The following is a 20,964-nucleotide window of genomic DNA, read 5'->3' as shown; positions in this document are numbered from 1 at the left end:
ATTCTTGGCTCGCTTCCCACATTCTACCTCCAGAAAAATTAATGCAACCCAAAACTCAGCTGCCTTTGTCCTCACTTGTGCAGAGTTCCATTTAGTGCACTGGCAGCAACTTAAGCAGTACCTAAATTTTAAAATTCTTCGCCTTGTTTTCTATTCTGACCTGGCCTCATTCTTATTCTATAATTTCCTTCAACACCACAAAACTTAAGATATATCTGCACTCTTTAGTTTGGACACCTGAATACCTTGATTTTAAAGTCATTCTATCATTGGGTACTAAAGCTAGCAAGACCCTACACACTGGAAATTCCTCACATATCCGGAGGTAACTTCTTTCTTAATATGCTCCTTAAAACCTTTCCCTCTGACTAAGCTTTCCGCCCCATTACGTCCAACTTTTCAGTAAATCTTTGCTTATAACACTCCTGCAAAGCACCTTGGGAAGTTTATTGTGCTACACTAACACTTAAAAAAAACTCTACTCAACGTATTCACAGATCACTGGTCCAAAATGTGTACAGCCCACCAACACTGCTACACAGTGAGAAACCTGACCACCAAAAGGAAATTCAATTTTATTTTGCTTTCTTTTGTCAAGCACCAAAATATGTAGGGAGCATCCATTAAAAATAGGCAGTGTCGCTGTTGCACACAGTTTATTCAACAATATGGTAAATAAGAAAAAATCAATTGTAGCAGTCTATACAGTGATCCAAAGTTCATATTTATAAGTAATTATCAATAAATTGCATGATTTACACGTTTCTGGATAGGTTTTTCTTTTTTACTGTTTGCCCATTTTTCAAGTTTTACACAGAAGTCTGAAAGAGGAAAAACCAAGGGATGTGTTCAATAAAATCAGCCACACAGTCTTTTTAAAGGATCCTTCGATAGTTGCACCAAAAAAATAAAATAAAAAGTAAAATGTTCATCATTAAACTGAAAAACCCCCCACAATATTCTACATCCGCAGGACGTTTGGCAGCTGCCAGTTTGTGCAATAGTCTCTCATTCTACCTGTACAAATTATTAATACTTCGAAATTTCTGTTCAAACCCTTGTATTGAAGTGGAAAAAAAGTAAGGGAAGAAGGGATACACAAGGAGGTATCATAATCCTTTGCTGTCAAAAAAAACAGATGTATATTGTAGCACAGGCTGTTTTTTTTTCTCTTCTGTGAAATGCTTTGCGTTAATGAACAAATGCTTACAAGATTCTTTGAAGTTAGAAAATAAAAATATGAATTCAACTCTCCTTCTCTTAAAAAATGTTGGTATGGGCTATTTGCAATTGAAACAACAGAACAGGAAAACAAAAAAGGGACTGGCTATTCACCAGTCATAACAAAAAATATATTCTTTGTATAATATCATCCCTCAGTTTTTTTCTCATTAAGTTGCAGTTCAGTGAATTCTGGGAAAATAGTCCTCCCTAGAAATTTCAAAATTGTTTTTCAGTACAAAAACCCTAAGTAAAGACGAAAAATGAGAATTTGCTCCCAAAATGCTACAAGATGTCTAGTGTATTGTGATTAATGTTTGTGCCTGTTAAGTCCGGGTTGTCCGAACCCAAGCCAAGGTCACTGGCGGCACCATGTAAGCCTGCCATTCCAGGGTTAGCAAGTTGAGAAAGCATTGCACTCTGGTCCGGAGCAGCAAAGTGTCCTTGATCCATGGGGTTCCCCTGGGCAGCTACCATTCCCGGATGTGGTGAGTTAGTCTGTGGAGAGACATGATGTGGAGACGGTTGAGGCTGCATCCTGGGCGATGGGCTGGAATGAGGTGGCTGGGACTGCGGGCGAGGGGAAGGCACGGGCTGTGGGGACCGCACCTGGTTGCTTAGGGAGGATGGATGCTGGCCCTGGAGGTGAGGTGACTGGGCCTGGCCAGGGAGCATGTACTGTTGTGGACTCATAGAGTTGGACTGAGCAGGAGAACCCATCTGCTGTTGCTGCTGCTGCTGCAGCATTCTATGATGGAGGGCCTGATGGAGACTGGAACTGCCCTCTGCTCCCATTCCCGCTTGTGGAAGCTGGCTCATCTGTCCCATCGGTTGTCCCACTTGTCCCATGGTTCCCTGCTGCATGGGAATATGATGCTGTATCCTCTGCTGCTGCTGCTGCTGTTGCATGGGATAACCAGATCCTTGAGGTTGCTGAAATTGGTTAGCCATTCCAGCACCCAAGCTGGGGTTTGGCTGCTGTTGCTGCTGTTTCTGTTGCATGAGCTGCCGTCGCATTGAAAGCTCTCTAAAGTTGGAGTTCATAGTGGGGTGATTCATGTTCATGGTCTGTCCCTGCGCATTCATCCCACCCATGCTTTGTTGCTGCTGCTGTTGCTGCTGAGGCATATTAGGCCGTTGAACACCAGGCTGCATGGGGCTCATGTTCTGCATACCTGGGTTGCCATGCATGCCTTGCTGTCCTTGAAGGCCTGGTTGAGTCTGCATTCCAGGCTGTGGTTGCATTCCAGGCTGGCCCTGCATGCTTGGCTGACCTTGGCCTCCTTGATACCTAGCTGCCCTTTGCTTGATGAAAGCAGCCATAAGCTGGGGGTTAGAGCGAAGGATAGCAAGTACTTGCTGCTGCTGCATGGGAGAGCTTGGAGACCTCAGTGTTCGCAGTAAATCTTGTAGGGCTCCTTGGGGAATGGTACCTCTGTTAGGTTGAGGCACTCCTGATGTAACTGGGCACATGGGTGGTGGTGGCTGGGGCTGCATGTTAATTTGCAGTGCTTGTTGGCTCATCTGCATGACTGGTCGTTGCATTCCCTGTGGGTGTTGCTGAGTCTGGGCCATTCCAGCCTGTCCCCACTGTGCCTGCTGCATACTGGCTGGCCCCATTCCCTGATCTGAGAGAGTGGGGCCTCTCTGTGATTGTTGCGGATTCATGTTCATTCCAGCCATTTGATTCATCGGTGCTACATGAGGATTCATTACTCCAGGCCTTTGAAACGATTGCTGCTGCGCCATCAATCGCTGGGCATCGGCTGCTCTTTGAATCTGCATGGCCATTTCCACAGCAGCTGGTGGTGGCTGTGGAGTAGGAGGTACAACTTGGGCTGCAGATACCACTGGTCCAGTTGGCTTGCCTTGCGGTAGAGGGGCTTGTGGTTGACTTCTTGTCATGTTGCTGTAGGAAGGCATGTTGGTTTGTGGCGGTGGCTGGGGCTGCGGTTGTGGCTGCGGTTGAGCTGGGGGTTGTGGCTGAGGAGTCTGTGGGGTACTCGGTTGTTGTCCTGTTGGTGTAGTGGGCGCAGTGCCACTTGGAGATGGCAGACTTTGCTGTCCTACACCTCCACGCTGCATTGTGGCCATCCTCCTGCGTAGCATCTGGGCTTGCTGTAGACGGTGTTGAAGCTGTTGTTGACGAAGCTTGTGCTTGATGTTGAGACAGAACGGCACAGGACACTTGGTTTCTTGGCAGTGCTTAGCATGGTAGCAACAGAGTGCAATAAGCTGCTTGCAGATTGGGCAGCCACCATTGGTCTTGCGTTTGCAACCTTTGGTGTGCTGGACTACTCTCTTCATCTTCTGGCAGGAAGGCAAAGAACAGTTCGCATTGCGACACTGGCAGGCATGGACCAATGACTGAATGCAGCGCTGAATGCTGAGACGCCTTGAATCCCCAGTGCTGGCTTCTGACCCTTGTGCGTTACTCTCATCATCCAAACCCAGACCTAGCTTCTCCATCTTGTGCTCGTGTCCCTTAGTGTTAAAACAGTTGACACAAAGGTCATAATCCTACAGAAAGCAAAATGAGAAACAATTAGTTCCCCCAACATTTGTCTAAATCTAAAAAGCTTTAAAGTTGCTACATTAAACTTGAACACTTTATATATATTTACAATAGGGCTTGAAAAGGTTAAAATAAAATGACAAGTCGCATAAACTTGGTTTGTATTTTGATATTAGAAGAATGAAGTGATCTAATTAACATGTTGAAAATTATTCCAGAATATAGCTATAGGTAAAGTATTTCCTGTGGATATTTTGATCCTACAAACAGAACGAGGCCATCTGGGAGTGAAATCAGGAAGATGTTTCTTTCAGATAGACAGACAGATAGGTTATGTTATTCAGGAATATGGAGCCGAAGAATGGATCAGCCACAGTTTAACTGAACTACAATAACTGGCACTGGAGACTAAATGGCCTCCTTTAGTTTGTGCTCCTGATTGGTTACAAATTTATCAACCCGAGCAAATGGAATCAATTAGGTCAATCAGAAAAGGTCAACTCCTAAGTTAACGTTTGAGTAAGTTAACCAATAAATTCACAGCCATAACTCTCTGGTTGACTATAAACGCTTGCACCAAGAGTCCTTCATGTTAGAATGGAAAATACTGTTGTATAAGTTTCCATATTTCTGTTTTGATATATACTGGACTGGAATAGCAAATGAAGAGTAGCACACACCTCACAGACAGTGCAGTGCCACCTGGTCTCCACATGGTGCTTGCACTCATTACATGTATATACAAAACGATCCTGGCCCTGATTGTGAAGTTCCACCAACATGCACATGGTTGACCACTTGGCTCTTCTTAATGAAGAGAACTCCATGTGTTTGTCCCTTGCCAATGTGAGAAAGGCATCACGCCCATCCATCAGGTCACATGCAATAAGTGGGTCTGGATCCAAAATACTTGGCAGAGAATTGGAGTTGGGACCTGCGATCAGACGGATCACAAAAAACACCTGTAAAACAGGAAAGATAAATAATTAAAATTATAACCAGTAAAACACAACTCTCAAGCTTTGCCCCTTCCCCTAAGGATTTCACGAAGATATCCAAATATAAATGTGATAGGACTAATTAACAGAACTGGTTCATAGAACTACTATAGTGACTTTACATCCAAATGATTATTAAATGGATCCAAAACCATGTCCCAAAATATCCTTAGTAGCAAATGATGCTCATCTGACATGTTTAAAAAAATCCCAGACTTCTGCCCTAAATTTATCCAAAAGTGCATTTCGCATTCATAGTAGCTCCCAGATTTGTCATTAAACACTAGGTGTCCAGACAAGAGACTTATTTTACCATTCTTCAGATGCTGCTTCCACTATTACAGCTTATAATACTTACACTAGGCATTAGATATGTGTGCTTTTTAGAAGAAGTGGGAGTGCAGAATTTCACAAATCAGTGTAACAGAAGCTGAACATACAAACAGCCTGAAAAATGGATCAGCAATTAGCCACAGAAGTGCTCATGACTCCCAGATTTGAGCCTACGGACACAAGAGGCTGGGCGATGGACTTATTATTGAAAATCAATAAAAACACATTGTTAATTCAACTGTCTCCGTTTCAATCTTCTCTCACTGTGCAGGTGATGAAGAATCAATGTAAAACTCTAGAAAGGTGCTTGCTTGCTCAAGGCTACCTAACGTGTGCCACTCTGAACTAAATGTCAACCACATACTCAATTTTTGAGGACATCTGCTTTTGCCTGTTCTCACTATGCATAAAAAAATACACAGTAACCATCAGATATCAAAATCCTGGGAAAACTGCAGTATCTGTACAGTTGCCCCAGCTGAGATCAGCTAACATCATACATTCTGGAGATTCAATCCAATCCTTCCTGGGTACATGGCTTATATAACCACTAGGTGTTTTATTTTTAAATGGGATAGAAGCATTATTGCCCAGCAGACAGATTAAGAGTCAACCATATTGCTGTGGCTCTGGAGTCACCCGTAGGCCAAATAAGGACAGCGGTTTCTTTGCCTAAAGCATATTGTTGAAAAAACCCAACTTTCACTAATCAACATGGTTAACACTAAACCCTCAGTTGCAGATTTATATGGAATTCAAATTACATATCTACCATATCAGGAATTAAATCTGGGTCCCCAGAACATTACCTGGGTCTCTGGATTAAGAATCTAAGTGATGACACCATTCGACATGGCCTCTACATATGTTATGAATGAACCTTAGATTTATTTTGTGACAGACCAAGGCATTATAAATTAATATTTGGGGTAAGTGGAAAAATTGCTATACCACACTAATAAGGCAACACATGCTAGAGTCTCAGCGTACGATGGAATAGGTATTTACCCTTGAATCCTCTGCTGAATGTGACCATCTGACATGGTAAGACATTTACAAAAATTAAGGGGTTGGGTGAAGTCTTCTGCCAGAAAGGTCAGGTTCAAGCCCTGGAAGGGTCAGATTGGTGCTAACAATACAAGACTCAATGCCTGCTCCAGCTGAGATTGAATTGGGATCTACCTTCTTACTCTACCCACGTGCCATGGGTCGGTTACGCCTTCAAGAAGGGTACTGAGGAAGGGAGAGGGGAAGAAGAGTGACTTAATGCTTTTTCAAAGCAACACTTGCAGAAACCAAATGGTAGCAGGTTTTTCTGAATTTTCTACAGGAAACAAAAATCATAAAATAAAAAAAGGAGACAAACCATCAAATATCCAGCTCAGATTAAATGAGAGCAAGAAATAAGTACCTCCTTGTGCTTTTCCATAGTGGCATAAAGCTTCTGCGAGAGGTCATTGGACACATTGGGCATCCCTGGTTTCTTCTTGTTACCTCGGCTCAGGCTGCTCTTATTCTTGCTTGTTTTCTTGTTATTCTTTTTCTTTGCATTTTTGCTATCTCCCTTCTTTCCCTGAAAGTTCAATGTAAAGTTAGCAGTTACCACAATGCTTCAAGTGTGGCTTGTTTTTTTTGAAAAGTTACACTAAACCAATTCTCTCAACCTTAAAAGTAGCTAAAGGGAAGTGCTCAGGATAGGAATACAAATGGCAATTCAGCTGATTCTGCCTGTTGGGGTCTTGCATATACATTCCAGCTTTCTAAATGAGACCGCTTCAATTCAAGAAATCTTGATTAGATCAGTACAGTTGAGGGGTATGCAAAGAATTGCTAACAGCTGTTACTACGGCTGGATTTTAAAAATGGTTTGAGGGGTGGGCTGGGGAGGAGAATGCAGCAAGTGCTCATGTTTTTAAAAGGGAGAGTGTAATTCAATTATTTTGCTTCATCTTTGCATGGTAAGACCTCCAAATCTGGAAAACATTATCAGGGAAAAGTGCATCACAACAGGTTAGGTTTTAGTGAATAAACATGTTACTTACTTTCATATTCAGAACACAAGGGAGGGCACGCCTCAGATGTTTTGCTTCATGGAAATGTGACTGGCGGAGGGGGGGGGGGGGGGGGGGGGGGCGGTATTTCGTTGTTGCAAGAAATACAATTTTTAAAAAATTCTACAAGCTTACCTTGTTTAAACTTTATATTACCCAGGCTCAAAAATCATAAGAACATTGTCAGTTTGGTAATAGTTGTTGAGATATGGAGGTATCTTTTGGTGATAAATAAGACTAAAAATCAATGATTATACATTACTATGCAGGGCATTCAGGCTTAACAAATATTCTTTCATTATTCAAGCGTCCATGCTGAAGTAAAGGGAATATGCTTTCTTTCTATGGTACTTGCCCATTTACTACAGCTCAAAGAAAAATGCTCCAGACATTCAGCTGTACTGGCTGCTATGAAATACATAATATTGGTCAGGAAACAATTCACCTCTGACCTCACTGTTAACAGGGGAACTCTATGACTTTGGAAAATTTAACCTACATTTCTCTTTTCTGTCGTGAGGCACACTGATGTCTTTGAGAGGGACTGCATTTGTCCACTCAGCTTTAACTGCAACAAATTTGTGCTGGCTGAGTAACTTGGAGAGAAGGGACTTTTGATATTCATGAGATTGTTCATACTCAGATTTTGTCAATACTTAAATTTAAACAGGCATGGTTTGGGTTTCCCAGGAATTGGGAAACCTGGCAAGGTGAAGGATAGCAGGAGCTAGCTGACAAATCTAGCAGTGCTTCTGGATCAAGATAAGCATGATAGCTTGAGGGGTTGCAGGAAGCAAAGATACCACATTTCCTTTACACCTAGTGCCACATCCTGCACTCAACCCTTTCTAGTTACCTAGTACCATTCCCAGCTGCTATCTTGAACAGCTAACTTACTCAGTCCAGAGGTCCCAGCTCTTAATCTGGGATGGCTGCCAAGTGGATATTAAGAGTAGATAAATTAAATCCTGCATGGCATTTTTAAACCTCCTGGTTATTAGCCTTTCCTCAGCAACAAGATCGCCAGTGACAGCACAACCTTTGCAGTATAACTTAACTTAAATTCAGAACAAATCAGAACTTTGATATCAAGAATAATTTTGACAAAATATGGAACTGGTAAATAAACAGTGCAAGTCATAACATTCTTTTAAAAATAAAGACACTAACAGGTAGGCTACTCACACATACCTTTCTTCTGTTCCCAAGTCTACCTAAATTTAATTTCAGATATGATATGCAACAAACAAAAGGAGAAACTACAGAATGCCTGCATTTATGGACTGAAATTTAGAAGAATATAATCTTAAGTTCAACAAAATACTGGTAGGAAATTCTAATTTTAAATAGTCACAGGGTCTTGAACTGTTAATTTATCAAAATTGATTATTCATCAGATTTTCATTCTTGTATGAAACCTTAAAATGTAACTGTGCTTGGTACATTACTGCAAAGTAAAACTGAAAAGTTGCACAATATTCCTATATTGTTGACTTCGCAGTTGTACTACTTCTAATCATTTTATGAATGTGATGGCATTCTGGTTGTTATCTACACTTCAATTACAGGATTTAACATAATAAATACAACATTCTTTTTCTGACTGACACATGCAGATTTCAAACAGGTAAAACCAATGCCATAGAAGGAGACACACATTGGTCCACACTGGACTAGTGGCAGGAATTATAATCTGTGGGAACGGAGGCAATTAATCCCCAATTTCCTCTGCTTGGTGCTTTTTGGTCTCACCCACCATCCAAGAACCATAAGCCTCCCTGAACTGTTACTGATCTATTTTATACCACAAAGAAGAGAGAGAGCTAATATTAAGCAGTCTCTTTCCTCCAATGCTTCCAGGTTCTATGGTTGCAAGCTCTATGAAGTCTTTCAAACACATTTATTAGATAATTTTGACTCAGGAAACATATTGCATTAACAGTGAACACAGAAATTTACATAGCAAAAGGAGGGAAAAGGGTGCTGGAGAGTACAGAAAGAAGGATCAGAAAGAGGATGGTTAAATGCAAGAAAAGGGTCATCATGAACTGAACTACTGAAGTAAAAGTGACAGAAGACAGGATGAAACAGAGTGGCAATGCAACATGCTGCAATGGAGACAAAAACATACAGGACAAGGAAACAATAAGCAGCAAATATGAGAGAGCATATGAATGATGGAGGCACACATGATATCAACACCTTGTAAGAAATGCCACTTTTTCAAAAAAGAATCTCCATAAACACTGACACAAGAACTCCTAAGCAACACATCAAATACGTCTTAATAGTACATGTAAGAGATTGAAAGAAAAAGCAAAGGAAGAGGGACATGGAGACATTTATGGTAAAAAGATAGTGTCAGAACCAGAGATGCAAAAAACAGAACTTTTTTCTGTAGATAGTCACACCTAGGAAGAGATAATTGTAGTGATCTTCACATAGATAGAAGTTACACCAAACATACATGCAATGTGTCATTTATAAGCAAGCTGTTGCTAAGCAGAGGAAAACTTGGTGTCATAGTACAAGACTATTTGAAGCCACCACGTACCAGGATGCACAGATAAAATCAAACATGAATGATTTTTAAAAAAGGCTACCATACAAGATCTTCAACAGGCTTCTTTAGAAGCGTGTTTAGTTTTGGCCCTCACAATGGGAATGCGATGAAGGGCCTAGTTATGACTTTGGTCTGAGTAATGGAAGAAATTGGCTCAATTCATGTAGACAGGTGACTTGAGTTAGAAAATAAAACTCAACAGCAGTGGCAAGGTCCATTTCAAAACACCATTTGCACTTCAAATAATAGCAAAAGAATATCTTGCGCAATGACTTACATCAGTGCTCTCACTAGATGTATTGTTTTCCTCCCTCTTACGTTCTTCTTCTTCCTGCTCCAGCTCTTTGATACTTTCCTCCAACACATTTGGCCAGAAGTCACCTTCAAAATATGGCAACTCCTTTGCACTAGTCAACCTATCCTCTGTTGCCTGTTTAAATATATCCTGCAAGGAGGAAGCACATTAGAGAATCAATATTGCTGAAAAATGCCGCCCCTTTGAAACTTTTCATTTTGCATCGAATCATAAGAGTAAAATTCAAGGGGAAAACCAACATTGACACTGCAGATAGGAGGAGACTGATTAGTTGGTAACTGGACTCTGATTGTGAGAGGCATTGCCATGCAGAATTCACCCATTAATGATCAACAGTTAACAACCATTTGATAAATTATAAATTAGAAAATCACATTAGGAACACATCAATCATTCACTGCATATGCTCAATAAGATTGCATTAATATTCTGTGATGCAGATATCATAAATCAGACTCAAATCTAGGAAAAAAATCCACTTTACCCCAAGTACCAAGTATAGTTTCTATATGTGAACTGAAACAAATCCCAGCCATTGTTTTATCATTTACTTGTACAAGTATCTGGTTCAATAGACTTTATTTAATATTAACTCAATGGTTAACAATGGCAATACTTCTTCTAAGCTGTTTGCAAAAACCCTCAATGGTCAGTGCTGCTAAATTGTTAAGCTAAGCATAACAAAAAAGAGAGCATTGGAGCAACTGACGAGTTAAAACACTGCAAAGATGTAGCTCAATCCTACAATATAGAGATAACCTGGATTATTGAGAGGGTAGATGAATAATCTGTCATTCCTCATGGCAAGTTTTCAATTTAATCTGAAGGAAGCTATGCTCTCTTCCCCATCAGCACTCCCACCCCATGGGACATATCAGAACATTCTAACTGACAATGTAACATACTTCTCAGTTATGGTACTTGTATACAAGTTTTTAAAAAAATTCATACATGGGATGTATGCACTACTTGTTAGGCTAGCATTTACTGAAGTTCTGAAGAATCATATTGGACAGAAAATTGGTATTTGTCTCCAGAAATGCTGCCAGATCTGCTGAGTTTTTCCAACACTTTCCAATTTATTTATTACCCTCCCTGACTGAACCACTAACGAGCTATCTTCTTGATAATGTTAAGAATTAGAAATGAGAATCAAGGTTGACACAGAGGGGTATGGAATATATACCACTCGCCATTGGTTCAATATGTACTGCAGATGCCACTTAATTCTACTTAGCTGTTATGACTCTTAAATGACTGTTTTTCCTTTCATGAGATGTTGGTGTCACTGTTCAAGCCCGACTGTTAATTCTTAATTGGTCCTAAACAGGCTGGTTTGCTGGCCATTTCAGAGAAGGGTTAAGAGTCAACCACATTTGTGGTGGGTCTGCAGTCACACAGAGACCAATATGGATGACAGACTTTCTTGCCCAAAAAGGACATTAGTGAACCAGATGGGTTTTTCAACAGTAGGAGAGTGTTTTGGCCACTGTTACTTAGACCAGTTTCATATGCCATATGTTTATTTGAATATTTCAATGACATCAGCCGTCAGGTGGTACGTGAACCTATGTCCCTATAGCATTAGCATAGGCCTCAGTATTACTACTCTAGTCACATTACCACACTGCTGTATCTTCCATAATTTCAGCATTCTACAATTGAGAGCTACTTTGAAATAATTTGAATGAAGCTTGACTATTAGTATCATATCTATCTTAGTGGGCACTAACTGAAGTTTCAAGGAAGGCAAATTCATGACTATGACTGACATAAACGTGTTATTCTAATTAATGTACATCTGCAATTGCCGATTTCCTCAATCACTGCCTTATCCGTGGCTTGGAGAATAATGTTTTGAGGAACTTTCATCGTCTTCCATCCTAGTTATTGCCCAGGTCTGCACCTGGATTTTCTGTAAGCAGCGTTTGATTCTCTACGTCATTGACACGATCCTTTCTAAAGATTTATCATTAATTAGTTCACCATTACTTGCTTCTCAGTAAGATAATTAGCAGACGTTGAGTCAGTTTTCAAAAGCACAATGATAACACCTCTCCAAATTCTTCCACTGCTCCCGTTATCAGACTGAATGCCCGGGATGCCAAAACCTGTTTGCGCTAATCATCAGCTTCACATCCCTTTCCAGATCAGGGGAAATTGTTCACAATCGCCATAACCCATTCTATCTTATGCTGATCTCTGACTCCACTTCCTCTCAATTAATAGAATTGTTTCTCACTAACCTCTGCCTCTACCTCTTGCTAATTTGATGAAATCCTTGTCCATATGTTTGTCACAAAAATTCCTATACTTTCAAATCTGTAAACTTTGGCTTTTCCAAAGTTCTACTGCCTGCATCCTTCCCTTTTCTAAGTTCACCTAACATCTCAACATCCAGGTCTCATTACATGCCACATTTAGACTTCTCACTCGTGTTTATAACTCTCTGGGTTTGCTCCTCTATATTTCCCCTCTAGCACAATACCCTCTGACTTCTTCTGTCCTTTGACCATGGTATTTTTAGAAACCACTTTTTTTCTCCCTTATGATTCAGTGGGGCCATAGAGTATTTCTTCTACTTTTAGGGTTATACGCAAGCCACACAAATGCCAGGCTATGACTATCATCAGTAAGAGCGGAAAATGTGTTCTGGTTAAAGCACAGCAGGTTAGGCAGCATCCTAGGAACAGGAAATTCGACGTTTCGGGCCAGAGCCCTTCATCAGGAATGAGGAGAGTGTGCCAGGCAGGCTAAGATAAAAGGTAGGGAGGAGGGACTTGGGAGAGGGGCGATGGAGATGTGATAGGTGGAAGGAGGTCAAGGTGAGGGTGATAGGCTGGAGTGGGGTGGGGGCGGAGAGGTCAGGAAGAAGATCACAGGTTAGGAGGGCAGTGCCGAGTTGAGGGAACCGACTGAGACAAGGTGGGGGGAGGGGAAATGAGGAAACTGGAGAAATCTGAGTTCATTCCTTGTGGTTGGAGGGTTCCCAGGCGGAAGATGAGGCGCTCTTCCTCCAACCGTCGTGTTGTTATGTTCTGCCGATGGAGGAGTCCAAGGACCTGCATGTCCTCGGTGGAGTGGGAGGGAGAGTTAAAGTGTTGAGCCATGGGGTGGTTGGACAACATAACCACTGTCCCTTGACTTTCAAGGTGTTACTTTCAATGAATCACCCACTATCAACATGCTAGGGCTACCATTGACCAGAAACTCAAATGAACTAGCCACATAATCATAGTGGCTACAAAAACAGGTCAGAAGTTAAGAATATTGCAGTAAATAACTCACCTTCTGACTCTTCAATGTGTCTACAAGACACAAGTCAAGAATGTGGTAGAATACTCTCCACTTGTTTGGACGAGTACAGCTCTAATAACATTCAAAATGCTTGCACCATCCAGAAGAAGGAGCCCACTTGATTGGTACTACATTCACAAACATCAACTCCCTCCACCACCGATGCTGTGCAGCAGCAGTGTGTATTATCTACAAGATGCACTGTAGAAATTCACCAAAGATCCTTAGACAACACGTTTCAAACCCATGGCCACTTTCACTTAGAAGGACAAGGGCAGTAGATGCATGGAAACACCTACCACCTGCAAGATCCTCTCTAAACCATCCACCATTCTGATTTGACAATATATTGCCACTCCTTCACTGTCACTAGGTTGAGACCCTGGAATTCCTTCCCTAACAGCATTGTGGGTTAACCCACAGCAGGTGGACTGCAGCAGTTCAAGGCGGCAGTTTACCACCACCTTCAAGGGCAACTAGGGACAGGCAGTAAATGCTGGCCAGCTAGCGATGCCCACACCCCACAAATGAACCAAAAAAAAGGTGTTCCTACATCAGTGTAAGTTGCAGTTACAGCAGGAATATGTGCGCATCCCAATGGGACACTCAAATTTAGTACAGTAAGCAAGTCCATGTGTAATACCTTATAATCATGAATTGTTCGCTCTGCCACTGCCTTGTCCAACATCTTCTTGTACCATTCTTGCAGCCTTTTGGGCTTAGGGATTTTCTGGTCAAGCGGATGGCAGTGAAAAATGTAATCATCACCTTCACTTGGTGGACACGCCCAAATATGTCCCGCAGTGTATCTGGGATAGGAATAAAATATAGGAAGCATAAAGTCAGTGAATTCTTTTATGCAGTCGCACACAGTTTAGGCAGAGGTCAAAATGAGGGTGACACAATGGCACAGTGGTTAGCACTGCTGCCTCACAGCGCCAGAGACCTGGGTTCAATTCCCACCTCAGGCGACTGACTGTGTGGAGTTTGCACGTTCTCCCCGTGTCTGCGTGGGTTTCCTCCGGTTTTCTCCCACAGTCCAAAGATGTGCGGGTCAGGTGAATTGGCCATGCGAAATTGCCCGTAGTGTTAGGTAAGGGGTAAATGTAGGGGTATGGGTGGGTTGCGCTTCGGCGGGTCAGTGTGGACTTGTTGGGCCGAAGGGCCTGTTTCCACACTGTAAGTAATCTAATCTAATCTCTGGCAGAGATTGGTCTTTTTATAGGGAAGATGCAGGAAAAAAGTCACATGCGTTCATGTGCTTCCAAAGGTGTACTTTAAACTGTTTTCTAAAATATTGGAAACTTGATTGCTCCCTCTTTCAAGAGAGCAATGAGGAGGTGCGCAGTTCTATTCTTTGAAACTGATCCAGTATGGGCAGCTTGGTGGCTCAGTGGTTAACACTGCTGCCTCATAGCACCAGGACTTCCACCCTCGGGTGATTGTCTGTGTAGAGTTTGCATATTTTCCCTGTTTCTCCATGGGTTTCCTCCAGGTGCTCAGGTTTCCTCCCACAATCCAAACATGCAGGTTAGGTGGATTAGCCATTGGAAATGCAGGGTTACAGGGATAGGATAAAAGGTGGGTCTGGGACTCGATGCGACAAATGGCCTGCTTCCACTCTGTAGGGATTTTATTATTTCATCTGGTGAAAAATTATTAATAGCATTTACTTAATATTAAGCAGTCAAAGACAAATTACTATATACCTATATTGTTTTTCTTCAATGGTTTTCTCTCATTAAACAAATTGCCAATAAATACATTAATTCACAATCAACACCAAATAGGAGTATTGTGAAAAGTAATCAAGATGCAAGATAACCAGTGTCTGAATCTCAACAGTGCAGCACCTAATGTTATAAAAAGTCTAGGGAAGATTTTGGTACACTGAGTACAGCAGCCTTCCCAAAATGTACACTTACCCCAGTTTCCTTACATATTCTAAATACCCAATCAGGATTTCATGATAGACAGCTGTTCTGAGACATCGAGGGCGGAAGAAATGTACACTGTCGAGGTATGATATGTACACACGTCTAACAAAGGAAAGAGAATAATTGTCAAAAAAAGCAAATAACAAAAACTTTCAAATTACAGCATTCTTTTTTGATGAGGTTCTTAGCTGAACATCAGATGCGTGCATATTTTGTTTGCTATTAAAAGCACTCAACAATGCACCAGAACCCAGTTCAAGTAATACGTTTCTAACCACAACAAAGTCAGGCCTTGCAAACAAACGGTAACTCAAAAAGTATATTGTAAGTAAGCATATGACATGACAATATGCCTATTTGGCCCATCAACCACGATATTTCCAGTCAAACATTCACCTGGTATTTGAAACAATCAAAACCTTGCTCTTTTGAAAAAGAGATCGATAATTATTAACTAGCTATGCTGTGGCGGGAAGCAAAAAGACAGAAATAAGTTTTAGGACAAAAGAAAAGCTTAAATGTGCACCTATCTCCTTCATTGTTCACCCTCACCCATGCCTTTTTCTTTCTCTTTCTCAGAAATCTATCCAAATTTTCTCTTGAACCCATGTGTTAGGCCTGCCTCAATAATCTCCTATTATAAAATAATATAAAATTTGACTAACCCCATTGCACTTCAACTTAATCATTTTTAAACCTCTGTGTCATTTGCTGTTACGAACATCTTGTCAGCAATTTGCTGAATGATTTGAAAATCTTGAAAGAAACTTTAAATAAACTTCCATGTCCCATTGCACCACTGTAAATTGAACATGCTCAAATTCCTAAAGCTTTACTCATTAGTGTATATACTCTTAAAGTCAAGATTCTAAAATTTAATTTTCAGTCAAAAGGTCAGGACGCAACTCATAGGAAACTGACCATTGTTCAAATATTTTATACTGTTCAAAATACAGGTACACGCAAAATAAATTCTCAATTTCTCGCCTCATACCCTCAAGTACATGACATGATAGTTGACTGACACTCTAACAAATAACCCAACATTCAAAGTAGCTGCTGCAGAGAGGAAATAATACAATGAGTTTTAAAACTAGTGAATCATTGGGCTCACCTCTGATTGGGTGGAGGACAATCTGAACCGTACTCTTGCACATGCATGCCAAAAAAACATACGTCCACACCATCAATTTCTTCAAAGGCAAACAAAGCTTTTGTTCGATAAGGAAACGACTCTGCCATCTCCCCATTATCAACAAACCTAGAAGAAATACATCAAGTAACTAATGCTTTGACTGAATTCTCTGCTTTTGACAATAGAATGCACATTCAAAAAAAATGAACTATAACAATAATCACATTTGTAAATCCTAAGCCAATCTGCTAGATGAACCAAAAAATTAGAATACTTTGCACTTCCACTACTAAAATAGCCAGACCGGTGAAGTCTGGTTAACTCTTGGTTGGATAACTTTATGCATTCAAACCAGAGGTAAACACAACATTAATACATCTTTTATTCTCTTTAACACTAAGTAAAAAATGTTTATGAATATAAACAAACAGCAAACTAAAAACTATGTTAAGCTTTGTTTTATTTTAAGAAAACCAACAATATGTCACTTAAGAATTCTGTATCACCCTAACTCCAAGATTAGGCAAATAACTTCACTAATTTCACAACTGAACAAACGAGACAAAGTACAATATAGTTATATCACTGATCACCTTAATGCACATTCAATTAGTATTCAGTGGATTTTAATTAATTTAGAGTTGCATGCTTGCTTCACATTACAGAATTCTTATGTTGATTCAGGAGGCTTTGAAACTAAATTGCAGTGAATCTTTCTTGAAAGCACTAATCAGGAACACAAATTAATGAATACATTTTATCCATTGCAGTGGAGCAAAGCCCACTACTTTCTTCATCTCCCAGTCACACACAAGCTCTCTCCACCATCTTACCAATCAATCGTTTAGCCAAATTGACTTTTCTTTCAGATACTTTAAAAGATCAGCTAATCCTGACCACATACATATCACTTTTGCTTCCCCAATCCCAGGTTTGAATTTCCATAGAAGTGGCCCATGATCAAATGGTAACCAGAGAATCACTCGCAATGACTTCTCCTCCCACTGCCAGGCCATACAGTCGGGTAGAAGACTATTTGGCTCCTCAAGCTTGCTCCACATTTAATAAGATCATGGTAACTTCAAATCCACATCCCTACATATTTACCCCTGTGTTTAGCAAGAATTTTTCCATCTCTGTCTTAAAATATTCGAAGGCTTTGCTTCCACTTGAAGAATTCCAACAACACTTAATCCTGTGATAAGTGATATTCTATGACATTTCCTAATTATTTACTTAACCTCCATACTCGCCCTTAACAATTCATGCACGAATAAATCTAGATCTCTCTACATCTCACAAGTCTTTAACCTTTCACCATTTAGATAATATGCTTCCTTTTTAATCTTAGGTCAAAATGGAAAATTTTATTTTCCCAAACTATACACAGTCAATTCTTCAATAATGCGACAGTTGCATTCTTGTGCAACACTGTGTTCTAGAAAAATCACGCTTCAGAATCACCACTTGTGCTACAGCCAACATGTGTTAAAAGTTAGTGCTTTACAAATAGCATCCCCAATTTGCCCATCAAGCTACAGTGAATTCATGTTGTCGCAGGGTGTGTTATAGCAGAAAGGCCTGTACTCTATTTGACAGACCTTTGTACGTTCACTCAACCTATCAATGTTTTTGGAGCCTCCTTCACAAGTTACTTCCATACTTCTTTCATTAGCAAGTTTGGCTACTGCACTGTCTATCCCTTCATCTAAATCATTTATACAAATTATAAATAATGGAGGTACTAGCAACAAACTCTTCGACACACTCATTACATCTCGACAACCAGAAAAGGTTTTATAACCTACTCTCTGCTTCCTACTTTACAGTCAATCGTTTATCCATGCCAGTGTGATATCCCCTATGCAGGAGCTTCTACTTTCTACAACAATTTTTTTTGGGGCACTTTACAAAATGTCTCTGGAAAACTAGGTAAAGTACATGCCCCAATTCCCCATTAACAGCAACACATGTTCTATCCTCAAACAACTCCAACTGATTTGTTACACAGGATTTATCCTAGTTGCCTTGAACTTAAGTGCCCTGCTATATAACAGCTTCTAACATTTTACATATGACAGATGTTAAGCAAACTGGTGTGTAGTTTCCTTCAATCTACCTTCTTCCTTATTTCAATAAAATAGTTATATTTGCTGTCCTCCAAGCTACTGGGATGTTCCCTAATCCAAGGAATCTTGGGAAATTAAAACCAATGCATCAAATATCTCACTAGCTACTTATTTCAAGACCCTCAGAATGCAGTCTGTTAGGACCCTGGCACTTGTCAGCCTTCGGCTCCGACAACGTACTCGTCACCACTTCCCGAGTGATTATAACTTTTGAGTTCTTCACTCCCTTCCATTTCCTGATTTTTAGCTGCTTTTGGAAGATCACTTGTATCCTCTGCACTGAAGACAGATGGAAAATACTCAATTCATCTGCCATTTCCTCACTGTTCATTATCAATTCTCCAGACTCCTGATCTTAAAGTCTAGGGACATTTAATAGGCGACTTTATTGAGATGTTCAAACTCATGAACAATTTTGACAGGGTAAAGAAGGATATTCTGTTTCCATTACTTGGTCTGTCAGTGACAAGAGGATCACAATTTCAAGACTGTCAGCAAGAGAACTAGCAGTGAGATGAGGAGAAATTTTTAAATGAGTTATTAAAATTTGGAAAGCAATGCCTGGGAGAGTGGTGGGGGCAGATTCCAGACATTTAGAAAGAGAGCTGATTATAGATTTATATGCTACAGAGATAGGGCTGGAGAATGAGACTAGCTGGGCAACTCTTTCAGGAGCTAGTACAGATATGATGGCCGAATGGTCTCCTTGTGTATTATAACATTCTATGAACCAACTGCTACATATTTACAGCTTTTCTCAAATCAGAAGACAAAATTGCACACATCACAAAATAGTCTAACCTTACATTTATGTTCAATTCTTCTTCTAATATGGGGGCTAATGGAATGGTATTCTTTAATGACTTGCAGCATCTGCTCACTAACATTTTGTGAACACGCACAAGAAAACCTAGACTGCTGTGCACTTACAAATTCTACAGTTATTCTCAGTTTAAATGCTAATCTGTCTGCTATGCTTCTCAAGAGAACCATTAATACTTTCCCAAGTTTATATTCCATTTGTCCACTCATGAGGGGGAGATGACTGTCTAGTGGATGGACTGCTAATAAAAAGACCCAGGTAATGTTCTGGTTTGAATCCTGCCTTAGCAGAAATGGAATATGAATTCAGTGAAAATCTAGAATTAAGAGTCTAATGATGACCGTGAATCCATTTTCGGTTGTCAGAAAAACCCACTGGGATCACGTGTGCCCTTTAGAAAAGGAAACTGCTGATCGTACCTGGTCTGGCCTAAATTATAGTCTCCATAACCATAGCAGTATGGTTGACTCAGCTAGGCAGGAGCAATAAATGCTGGCCTAGCCAGTGATGTAAATGAGTGAAAAATCAACCTCTCTTTTATTCCCCCCCCTAGTCTGCCTCCTTCTAATTCCAACTTCACAACAATCTTTTGTGTCATCAACAAATTTAGCTACCATGCCTCTGATCCCCTAATCAAACTCTTTGATATGAACTTCATAAAGTCCTGACCACAGAACCCTTTAGGGCTTCACTCCTTAGAACGTGCCAATCTGAAAAAATGAACATGCAGAGTGTTTTTGGCCAACTGATTGATCCATGCAAGGTTACCCATTTTGGCTATCCTCTCTACTATAGCGATCTGATTCATTCACAAAGCCAACACAAAATATTTCCTTATAACCCTTGACGCCAGATGTCCATTCTCAGTTGGTTCAACTGGAGCATTTTTGGCGTAAAGCTGTCTTAGCCAATCATCTGGTTGGACCAAATCAAACTGTATGTAACCTCAATATCCAGCATCAAAGCTATTAATCATTTACCCTATATAGCAAAGAGAACCCAAAAGGTTCAGTCAGCAATGGATGGTGTCGCCAACAGTACAATAACCTGTTTATTGATGCTCAGCTTGGACTCTGCCAGGCCTATTCAACTCCTTATTTTATTACAGCCTTGGACAGACAAAGTAGCTGATCTCAACAGGGGAAAGGAGAGTGACTACTCTTGAATCAAGATAACATGTGATCGAGTACAGCACCTAGGAAAATGGAGCATGACACCTATGAAAACTACAGTCAATGAGAATAAGAGAAAACTCCTCACCTGATGGAATCAATGGAACACAATGGTGGCTTTTTGGAGATCAGTCATCTTAGCCACAGGAAATCACTACAGGAGTTTCTCAGGGTAGAATTTTTAAAAAATCAATCTGTTCAGAGATGTTATCACATACCTTTGGAGCAGATGGGGGCTTAGACCAAGCACACCCATCTTGAAACTAGAGATGCTACCACCACACTATAAAGATCTTTGATTCTCAGGGTAGTATCCAAAATTTAACCATCATTAGCTGCTCTATCAGTGATCATCACTTCATTATAAGGGGGTATTAACTGATGGCTGCACAATGTTCAGTGCCATTAATGACTCAGCTATGGAGCCAGCACAATCTGGCTACTACCCAAGCTTGGGTGATTACTGGCAAGTAA

General features: G+C 40.6%; 1 protein-coding gene across 1 annotated transcript in view; it reads right to left on the bottom strand.

The window, feature by feature from the left end:
- Positions 1-668: 668 nt before the first annotated feature.
- The window catches only part of LOC132831480 (histone acetyltransferase p300-like), a 123,475-nt gene continuing 103,179 nt past the window's right edge, over positions 669-20,964 (bottom strand). Inside the window, exons 25-31 of the mRNA XM_060849644.1 lie at positions 16,346-16,492; positions 15,220-15,333; positions 13,938-14,103; positions 9,959-10,126; positions 6,479-6,640; positions 4,417-4,698; positions 669-3,741 (exon numbers count right to left, since the gene is read on the bottom strand). Coding sequence (XP_060705627.1) covers positions 1,507-3,741; positions 4,417-4,698; positions 6,479-6,640; positions 9,959-10,126; positions 13,938-14,103; positions 15,220-15,333; positions 16,346-16,492 — 3,274 coding nt within the window. The 3' untranslated portion in view covers positions 669-1,506. The remainder of the gene's footprint in view (positions 3,742-4,416; positions 4,699-6,478; positions 6,641-9,958; positions 10,127-13,937; positions 14,104-15,219; positions 15,334-16,345; positions 16,493-20,964) is intronic.

Source organism: Hemiscyllium ocellatum, chromosome 33 (genome assembly GCF_020745735.1).
Source record: "Hemiscyllium ocellatum isolate sHemOce1 chromosome 33, sHemOce1.pat.X.cur, whole genome shotgun sequence".
In the NCBI taxonomy this organism is placed as follows: domain Eukaryota; kingdom Metazoa; phylum Chordata; class Chondrichthyes; order Orectolobiformes; family Hemiscylliidae; genus Hemiscyllium; species Hemiscyllium ocellatum.
This window is presented reverse-complemented; position numbering and strand designations above follow the sequence as displayed.